The sequence below is a fragment of the Onychomys torridus genome, chromosome 16 (assembly GCF_903995425.1).
Source record: "Onychomys torridus chromosome 16, mOncTor1.1, whole genome shotgun sequence".
Taxonomy (NCBI): Eukaryota; Metazoa; Chordata; class Mammalia; order Rodentia; family Cricetidae; genus Onychomys; species Onychomys torridus.
In genome coordinates, this window is record NC_050458.1 from 21384150 (window position 1) to 21395037 (window position 10888).

At 44.9% G+C, this 10888-nt stretch overlaps 1 protein-coding gene and 1 non-coding gene across 2 annotated transcripts in view; both read left to right on the plus strand.

Moving 5' to 3' along the window:
* The window catches only part of Deptor (DEP domain containing MTOR interacting protein), a 155261-nt gene extending 148404 nt beyond the window's left edge, over positions 1-6857 (plus strand). Inside the window, exon 9 of the mRNA XM_036208305.1 lies at positions 6528-6857. Coding sequence (XP_036064198.1) covers positions 6528-6656 — 129 coding nt within the window. The 3' untranslated portion in view covers positions 6657-6857. The remainder of the gene's footprint in view (positions 1-6527) is intronic.
* Positions 6858-10198: 3341 nt separating this feature from the next.
* On the plus strand, positions 10199-10304 carry LOC118597533. The gene has a single exon (XR_004946838.1). It is a non-coding gene; the product is annotated as a small nucleolar RNA U13 (small nucleolar RNA).
* Positions 10305-10888: the final 584 nt, after the last annotated feature.

Below are 10888 nucleotides of genomic sequence, written 5' to 3' on the forward strand. Positions count from 1 at the left end.
ATTTGTTTAGTGATGCAAAGATGTGTTGCATTCTTTTATGTTGCATTTGTTTAACTCTGTGAAGCTGTGTCACTGTGCCTGTCTAAAACACCTGATTGTCTAATAAAGAGCTGAACGGCCAATAGCCAGGCCAGAGAAAGGATAGGTGGGGCTGGCAGGCAGAGAGAATAAATAGAAGAAGAGATCTGGGAGAAGAAGAAAGAGCAAGAGATCTAGGAGCAAGAAAAGAAGGGGCCAGCCACCCCGCCAGCCGGTGAGTGAGAGAGAAAGTAAGATATACAGACGGAAGAAAAGGAAGAAGCCCAGAAGCAAAAGGTAGATGGGATGGTTAGAGTTAAGAAAAGCTGGTTAGCAATGAGCCAAGCTAAGGCCGGGCATTTGTAAGAAATAGCACATCTCCATGTGTGGTTTATTTGGGAGCTGGGTGGCGGACTCCCAAAAGAATCAAAACAGAAAGGATCAGAAACAACCAACAGCAGCTGTGAATTCCCATGTGGGTCCCGAGAACTGAACCCAGAGCCTCTTGAAGAGCAGCCAGTACTCGTAACAGCTGTGCCATCTCTCCAGCCTCAGACTCTTTCACATCTGTCACATCTTTCTTATCCTCGGGACGTTGTTTTCTTGAATGCCACACTCTTGAGTGTGTGGTGTGACTGCCAACGTCCAGGCGCTGAGAAGACCCTGGTGCACTGGAGGTGCTATGCTCCTCCCCAACCTCACCCCCACTTCAGGTCAGACAGCCGAGTGACTGTGGTAGGCTCCGGCCCTATGTGAGAGTGTGTAGCTGAACAATCCCACGGGCACTCCATCTGTCTGGTAGTTATGGCAGGCCTGATGCAGGGGGAGGGATGAGAGAAGCAGGATGATTTAGGTAATTTGGCTTTACATCGGAAGGAAGGCTGGAGTTCTGCCTGGGTGTTCGCCGCAACTTGGTCATGCCCTGAAATGTGCTTGGTGCTGCCTCCTTCATCCTGTTAACTCTTAGGGACCAGTGCTGTTGCTCAGGACCTCTCCCCTAAGCCTGTTAACTCAGCTCCATGTGTCACAGGAAGGTATTGTTCTGCGTCTTCGTTAATGAGAATGTCTTCTGCCTTTTCATTTGGAGAGTAAGAGCACTTGTCTTTGTGGGTGATGAGATCGGGTCCCTTTTCTTAGAACTGAGGAAATGGGGGTTAATCTCAGTTGGCACAGTGCTTGCCTAGCATTTGTGAAGTCCTGGGTTCAATCCTAGGTAGAGACAGGAGGATCAGCAATTCAGGGCCAGCCTTAGCTCAATAGTGAGTTCTAAAAAACAGTGAGTTAAAATCCTGGGTTACATGACACCCTAACTCAAAATAAGAGAGGAAGGGACAGGGAAATGGCTCAGTTGATAAAATGCTTAAGTTAGGATCTCCAGCACCCACATAAAAGCCAGGCATTAGTAGTGTGCCTGCCACCCCAGTTCTGGACAAGTGTAGACAGGGGGCTCCCTCAGCTTGCTACCTATCGAATCTAGCTGAATCAGTGAGCTCCAGATTTAGTGAGGGGACCTGGCTCAAAAACAATAAGGTGGAGGGTGACTGAGGAAGACACTTGACATCAACATCTGGCTTCTTTCTATACATGTGCATACACAAACAGACACACAGACACACACACACACACACACACTCATACACAAATAACGTACAATGTACTAAGGAGATGGGACAGTTGCAATATGATCTTTGCAAACAGGTGTGTATAAAAAAATACTTAAAGGTAAAGAGAAAGCATGGCCATTTTACTCTCAGTAGGTGGGCATCTAAGCCTCTAGCCCAGCAGGGAGAAATTATGTTCCTAAAATGGCCTGTCTGGAGGCCGTCATATATTCTCTGTGTTTGTGCACCTGTGCTTTTTAGCATAGAGGAGAAGTAATTTCCCCTAGGTTGGGTGCTTCCTGCTATTACATGTAATGTATGCTGATTTGCAAAGCATGGTATACCAAAGATGCTAGCTGAAAGCCCATCGCTGTGAGTTACCTCATGAGTACAAGGTGGGACCTGTGGAGCTAAATAATCTGGAACATTTTAGTGAGCAGCAGGACGTAGAAACTGCTGTAACCACAGCAGCGATTGAGGCCACTTAGGGAGAGATGACGTCTTTCCGACAGCCGGACTCTAAAAATACTGTGTTGGATATAAGCATGGGTAAGGTTTTGAAGGCATTGTTTTTTCTTTATTCTAGGAAAAGGTTTGAAATAACATCTCAGTTATGTTATTGGCGAGAAAGGATTCCTTTGCTAAGAACTGGGAAAATGGGAGAATTATGATTGGGGGTGGGCAACGCATGACACTTAGGCATGCATGACGCATAGAATTGACATAGATATGTAATCAGACAACAGAAGAAAACACCGGGAGTCTGTTTGTCATTTTCCACTTTATTCCTTGAGACAGGATCTGGAGCTCACTAGATCTCTCTCTCTCTCTCTCTCTCTCTCTCTCTCTCTCTCTCTCTCTCTCTCTCAACTGGCTGGCTAGGAAGCCTCAACCATTCTCTGTCGTTAAGAGCACTTGTTGCTCTTGCAGAGGACCCAGCCTTGGTTCCAGGCATACACAACAAGCTCACAACTGCCTGTAACTCCAGCTCTGGGGGATCTGCCTGTAACTCCAGATCTAAGGGATCCGTCTTCAGGACTCCTTGGGCACCTACACACATAAACTCATGCTGGCACACACATGTATACACACATACAAATAAATAAATACGCTTTAAATTAAGGGCTGTGGTATATGAGAGGTCACTTGCCAAGTCCTGGTGTGATGGGATTCCTGCATTGTCCCTGAGAAACATGAATTTACTTAGATTTCTATGTGAAGTTCCTAACATTCACGTGTTGGCTAGTTAAGACAGTATGGGACGTCAGGGCATAACTCTGGTGAAGACTGAATGACTAATATGACCTTGGTGTGATTCAGAGCCAGAAATTATCTGGGAGCCTGTGGAGGGTTAGCTGGCAGTTCCTGTCTTCCCATGTAGCAACACAAAGGCAGTCTTTTGGAGAAAAGAACACAGATCTGAAGTCCAGCGCCCTGGGTGGGAGAGGGTGGCATTCCTCTCATTCTTTGGCAGAGGAAAGCAAAGGCAACCATCTAATTAGATCAGTGCTAACATATCCCCGCAAGTGCTACTGGCTCCGTTCTGGGTGAGTTGTGTTCAGGCAATGTGACCTCACTTATCACTATGACCTTGACTGTGGTTGAAAACTGCTGATTACACTCTAGATGTGCCCTGAATTCTTGATGACCACCTTTGGGAATAGGAAAGGAGAAATGGTGATTACATGTAAGATACCCCAGTAACAAAGGTTAAGCAGTGAATATGTCAGGGTTCATGTTTACTGAAGAAATATGATTCTGCTTACCACATTACACTTTCTACTCATGTAGTCATAAAGGAAACGATCCCCCCACCTGTCCCCCCCCTCTTTTCTTTTTCTGAGACAGGGTTTCTCTGTGTAGTGCTGCCTGTCCTGGAACTCACTCTGTAGACCAGGCTGACATTGAAGTCACAGAGATCTACCTGCCTCTGCCTCCTGAGTACTGGGATTAAAGGCATGCACCACCACATCAAAGGCTAGGAAATGGCCTCCTCTCCGCCGCCCCCTCTCCCCCCCCCCCCCCCCCCGAGCTGAGGACCGAAGAACCCAGGGCCTTGAGCTTGCTAGGCAAGCACTCTACCACTATGTTAAATCCCCAACCCGGAAATGGCCATTTTTAAAGAGAGAGGAATTAGTAAACCCAGTGTTTGCATGATGTCTTCCAGAATGCTTTAAATTCATTGTGTAGTTTGAACTTGTGTGGATATATGTTTTTTACCTGTCAATTTTACAAATGAGTAATGCTTATTTATTTTCATTTCTGTTTTGAAGCAGAGTCTCATGTAGCCCAGGCTGGCCTCCAACCAGCCAAGGTTAATCTTTACCTTCTGACCCAATCCTCCAGCCTCTACTCCCAAGTGCTGGTTAAATGTGCATATTACCATGATAAGTCTATAAGGTCCTGGGATTCAAGTCTAGGACTGACTCCGTGCATGTGAGGCAAGTGTTCTCCCAACTGAGCTACATCCCTAGCTCCAAATGAGGCATATTTATATCATGAAGCACATGAGAGAGAAGAGAAGTGACCTATTTTAATTAAGACCCTCATCAAAGGGACATAGGCCATAAATCTCTATTTTAGGATTCCAAATCCTATAACTTTTTTTTTTTTAAGAATAAGATCCAACTTTAAGCAGGGTAGCAATTTTTGGTGTCAGCTATATATGTAAAGGATATTGAAGAAGGAAGTTCTCTCTTCGCCTGCTTGCCCTAGCTCTGGTTACCAAGTTTTTTACTTCACTAGCACTATAACTTTTTTCTAAACATCAGAAATAAAGCTGTGATTCTGATGTTTTCCAACTTGGGTCTACAGAGGCAATAGGTATAAATATTTTGGGACTTGATTTTAAGTTTAAGTTTATATTGACCTTACTTTGCCAGCAATCAATAAAAAAGGAAATGGTGGGTTCCCAAAGGTTTTGGTATTTCCCAAATTCTTTAGTTGAATTTCCAGTGCTGAATTAATATTTCTCACAGGCATGCATGTTAACTGTCCAAGCAGTGCACTTACAGGCTTGGGATGGTGAGAGCCAAATCATCCCAATCGAAGGTTCTGCATCTGGTCTGTTTCTCCCTCTCTCCTTTCCCTTTCTCCCACTGACTGACTTTTGCCTTCCTCCTTTTTTTTCCCCTCATGTGTTTGTGTGTGTGTGTGTGTGTGTGTGTGTGTGTGTGTGTGTCTGTCTGTCTGTCTGTCTGTCTGTCTGTCTGTGTATTCTTGCACAGGCCTCAGAAGACCCAAGGTTGATTGATATCAGGAGTCAACTTCAATCACTTTTTATCCTACTCATTGAGGCAACCTAGAACTCACTGATACAGCTCAGCTGTTTCTGCCTTCCATAGGCTGGGGTTATAGGTGAGCTGCCACACACTTCTGGCATGTACATGATGTCTTAGTCACTGCTCTATTGCTGTGAAGAGACACCGTGACCACAGCAACTCTTAGAAAAGAAAGCATTTAGTTGGGAGCTTGCTTACAGTTTCAGAGGGTTAGTCCATTGTCATCATGACAAGAAGCGTGGCAGCACACATGGTACTGAAGCAGTAGCTGAGAGCTACGTCCTGGTTCACAGGCTGAGAGAGAGTACACCACTGGTCCTCGCTTGGGGTTTTTGAAACCTCAGAGCCCACCCCCAGTGACACACTTCCTCCAATAAGGCCATACCTACACCAACAAGGCCACACTGCCTAATCCTTCTAATCCTTTTATACAGTGCCACGCCTTGGTGACTAAGCATTCAAATATATGAGCCTGTGGATGCCATTCTTATTCAAACCACAACCCATGGGTTCCTGGGGATCCAGACTCTGGTCCTCATGCTTGGATGGTAGGCACTTTAAAACATGAGCATCCTTCTTTTTCTTCTTTATGTCTCTGCCCGTCTCTGTCTCTCTCTGTCAGTCTGTTTCTTTCTCTCTCTCTCTCTCTCTCTCTCTCTCTCTCTCTCTCTCTCTCTCTCTGTTTTGTTGTATGTATGTGTGTGCACACTCTAACTAGTGTATGTGCATAAGGAGACTGGAGGGCAAAATCAATTATCTTCCTCTATCATTCTCCACATAATTTTCTGAGACAGGATTTCTCACTGAACCTGGTGCTAACCACTTTGGTCTGGACTGGCTGACCAGCCAGTACAGGAGTAGTACTTATAACTGTATGATACACTCATTTTCAGTAGCTTTTCTATGTTCCTAAGGATGGGAAATGGAGATTTTCATTAGTCAGACATTTTGGTGAGTGAAAGGAGGCGCTACTAACAATCATGTAGAAGTGACAGGTATAAAAGAGGAGAACAATGCACATCAAATCCATACAAATAATTACAGCCGGAAGCACAACTACAAGACTGTGAATCCGCATAGGTTGGCCCACCATAATAGAAGTCTCATGCACTCTGTCTCAATTCTGGCAACAGTCATGAGGTGGCTAGCCATTCAATAGATGGACATAAAGCTTAGAAATATAAATAATGAGTATAAGCTAAGAAGATTCAGAGTCAGGATTTAAGCCCAATTTTTGTAAAATACTAAAATAGGTGCTTTTTCTGTCCCCCTGCTCTGTAGAAAAAGAGTGTCCTTTTAGAAATAGCTACCTGGTTGGGCTTGGCTATTTTAAGAATAATGTTTGGGCCACACACTAAGTCTATGAAAAAAGTGGACAAGTATAACTCTGTGTGTGTGTGTGTGTGTGTGTGTGTGTGTGTGTGTGTGTGTGTCTGTCTGTCTGTATCTGAGATAGGATCTCATTTAACCCAGGTTGGCCTTTTTATATAGCCAAATAACCATTCTGAACATACTTCCTCCAGCCCTCAAGTGCTGGGATTATGGGCATCTCGGGCAGGCGTTTCATTATCAACTGAGCTACATCCGCAACCCAAGCTGACATTCTTTCTCTCCATCATTGCTCCAGGTCTGTCAGTTTGTCGTCTCTGTCAACGGGCTCAACGTGCTGAATGTCGACTACCGCACCGTGAGCAACCTGATCCTGACCGGCCCAAGGACAATCGTCATGGAAGTCATGGAGGAGTTAGACTGCTGAGCCACGAGACTTCTCCACTAGTGCCCTGTCCCAGAACAACCCAGCAATGACATGACAAGACTGCCAGACAAATGGATAGTTGGGACATACCGATCTTTTCTCTGTCCGCACACACCTTGACATTCATACAGTGTTTGAATGTGGAAGAACCAGGTAACATGTCTTTAAAAAACAAAACACGGCAGGGGTATGGTGGCTCAGGTCTATAATCCCAGCATTCGGGAGGCCAAGGCAGGAGCAGCGCTGCAAGTTCAAGGCCACAGTGTGAGTGCCTGTCTCAAAAACCATGTGCGCGCACACACGCAAGTGTGTACATGCATGTGCTTGTGCCAATGTAGATGACAATAGGGAAATAGTTTCCCTTTGGGGTGGCGTGGCCTTACTGGAGCCCAGTCCGTAGTCCTCGATCATTGGTTTTCATGTTTGCAGAAAGTTGTTGAAGAGCCATTAAAATAGCAACATGGGAAGATGCCATTCCCGAAGTTTGTAGACTAGTTAGGACATGTCTACATCGTTTCCACCGTGCTCTGATGGCAGGAATAATGAATGGCGTCTGCCGTCCTGAAGACAAAGCACGCAGAGGCAAGAGAAGGCGCACCTGAATGCTGGTGACTGAGCCAGCCTGGGCAACATAGTGAGATCCCTTATTAACAAAGAAGATTTTCACCAAAAACAGCCTGAAGCTGTTAAATAAGTCTAGATTTCACCAGCTTCAAAAGAGAGCAACATCCCCGGGAATGTGACCTGCTAACGAGAATGTCCGAGAAGGTTCTTAAGCATTCAACCATTTCAAACCATCGTCACAAAGTATTTAAATTTTCTTTTTTCTTTCTTTCTTTTTTCATTTTTTTTTCTTAGACAGGGCCTTGCTTGGTATCCCCTGGCTACTGACATCTCCTTAACTTCTGCCTTTATCACCAATTTTCAGCTTAATCTGTTTCAGTTATGGCCTGAGGTGAAAAACAAAACTCCGTGCCATGGGTGGTGGAGATGGACAAGGAGACACTGTCCACGACTGCCTGACCCTCTTCTCTCTCACTAGGCCTGAGTGCTCTGGCAGATTCCTGGAGTTCATTTGAAATATTCTGGGTGCGAAAGCAAAGAGGTCTGTCCCATACCCATGGAAGACACCGAGTCACATCTCTGACATGATTGCCTTTGTAAGCATCGGTGTGACAACCTTGAAACTCAAAATGCCTTCTTAGCCTGGATTGTTCCAAGGCTTCTGATGTCATGGGATGTACTGCTCATTTAGGGATCTGCTTGCCACTGCAGTCTCCATCCTGTGTTAGAATTCTTCATCTCGTGTGTGTGTGTGTGTGTGTGTGTGTGTGTGTGTGTGTGTGTGTGTTTCTTTGATCTAGAATAGACTTCCTTTGAACCAGAGGCGGTAGCACATGCCTGTAATCCCAGAACCTGGGAAGTGGAGGCAGGTTGGTTCATCAAATGCTCAGAACAGTCCAACAACTAAGAAGGACCACATGGCTTGAATTTGTGTTTGTGTTTGGTTTGAGACAGTGTCAAGCTCCCGATCCTCCACTTCCTAAGAGGGATTACAGGCTCACAGCACCACACTCAGATATCATAACATCCTGAGATGAGTCTTAGATGTCTTTTGCCTTTTGGTGTTTCTTGACTGACAAAAGAGGAAAGGATGCCTGTGGGGCACTCCATTCTTCTTGCTGCTCAGCTCTCAATGCCCTTTGCTTTGAACCCTAGCTCCCATAATTCCCCTTTAGCCAAACTGAACACCGCAGAAGTACCTCTCTGCCCTCCATGCTGTGTAGTGGGTAGCCATCCCAGTATTGGCCTGGAAGTTCCAACCCCCATTGAGGCTTCGGTAATGATCACGCCCACAAGGCGGGGCTGAGGGAGGAAGCTGAAGACCCAGGATCGAGAGGAGAGCTCTCTCTTGGTTCTGGGACCCTGGACGCTGGAAGTAGACCAAGCAGAATTCTCCAGAGAACACCGCCGGACTGTGCCATACCTTTGCCAGACCCTACAACCTATCCCTTCATTTGTAAGTTACCCCACAAAATTAACCTCCCTTTTAACTATGTGGAGTGGCCTTAATAATTTCACCAATAATGCTGCCCTTCCTTCTGTCCACCAGGGAGGGAGTGAAGAACAGTTCAACTGTTTTCTTATTTGATTCTTCTCACCCCCAATTAAAAGGCCAAGTACTAGAGGACATTTTTTTTAAAGATAGGGTCTTATTCTGTGGCACAGGCTACCTAAAACTCACATTTGTCCTCCTGCCTCAGCAAATGTTTTTTGACCATGAGTTAAGGTCTCTTTCTCTCAGTCTCTCCCTCTCTCCCCCCCTCTCTCTCTCTCTCTCTCTCTCTCTCTCTCTCTCTCTCTCTCTCTCTCACACACACACACACACACACACACACACACACACACACACACACACACACACACACACGGACCCCACACACATGGACACACAGCCTCATATAATAATTAGTGAATACAAATACTCCAATGGCCCCTAGACCTTATCTCATTCATTCAACGTTTGCATACATGGTATCTTATTTCTAGAGTGTTATTTCTCCCTCTTTGCCCAGGACAATTACTCTCCTTAGCTCCTTTGGGCATCATCTCCTTAGAGAATTCTTTGTCAGGTCCCCAAAGACGTTCCTTCCCTAAATTCTCCAAATCCTCTTCTGACCTCTTCGAGTACTAGGTACATACATGTACCTACCTTCCATGCATGCAAATTAAAATGAATCTTGAAAAATAAGTTGAAAAATAAAACTAGCCCAGATTCCAGGAGTGGGGAAATAGACACTATCATTTCTGGGAAGACTTGCATGGGATTTGTGGCCATTTTTAATTCTCTCAAAGTAAATGCAAAGAAGGAGCCATTGTTGGCTGAGTGTAGCTATTGAAAGCTTCAGGCTCTATGGATTCAAATTCTGATCCAACCATTGGGTGGGAGTGTTGATGAAGTCCAGTTGCTAATGATACGTTCAGAGTATGTAGACCCTAAAATATCAGTGCTGCCATGGGCTATGTAGAGCACAGTTCAGTCATTAATTTGATTAACCAATGAGTCATAGAACCATCTTGGGCTATACTCAGACTCATGAAACCTGTGAGGTAGGAGCGTGAATCTGATGCTCCTGAGTCTCCGTCATCCAGCCCTGTTACAGTGTAGCCTTCTGCAGGCCTTGGGCATGATGCACTCAAAAAACAAAAGTGTCATCCGGTGTCTGTGAGGGAAGGGACTATTATCTCTTATTCTTGTTTATTTCAAATACAAGTCTTCTTCTGTATAGCCCATGTTGACTAGGAACTTATTGTATAGCACACAGGCCAGCCTCAGACTCATAGCAATGCTCCTGCTTCAGCCTCCTGAGGACTAGAATTACAGGCCTGAATGACCGTGCCTGTTTTAAATGCGTTTGGTCTTCATGTATATTCTGTGCATCTGTGATCTTCAAAGAGGAAATGATATTTACTGCCTGAGACAACATTTACCTGCACACCTTAGACATGTTCCTTCCTGTTCCCTTAAAAAATATTTCCAGATCCTTTTTTGGGTTCATAAGCATGATGGTTGGGAATTCTGGCCCATGCGTGATGTATGCCACCCATTAAACCTTGTTATGATGTTGGCACATTACCTGTCTGATGTGAGAAAAAAAATATTTTCAAAGCCAGGCATGATATAATCCCCCCCAGCATTTGGGAATCTGAGGCAGCGGGGTTGCCATGAGCTTAAGGCCAGCCTGGGTTACAGAGACTTTGTCTCCAAAAGAAAACTAGACAAAAAGTTCTAAACTTTTTTTTTAGATGTTTGTGTGTGATGTTTTATGTTTTGATGATGGAAAGGAGGACAGTTCTGGTTTCTTAATCAGCACTGTATGTGGAAATTAGAAGGCCATCTTTTGTTAAAATGAAAACTGCCATTGTCCTTTGGGCTGTTTCTGCCTTCTGAGGTTTAATTACAGCTAGGCATGATGCCCACAGCAAAGAGAAGACTCATATGACAGAAAGGAATTTGAAGCCATCCTGGGCTACACACAGAGACCCTATCTAAAAAATAATCTGTGAGGTCTAGTGTCTCACACCTCCAATCCCAGCACTGCAGAAGCAGAAGCATCACTACATCTAAGGCCAGCCTGGGCTACATGTCATAATAATTAAGGAGACTAGTTGAGAAATGGTAGGTAACATAAGGAAGACAAGCCACCTTTGCCTAAATGATATGTGTCTAA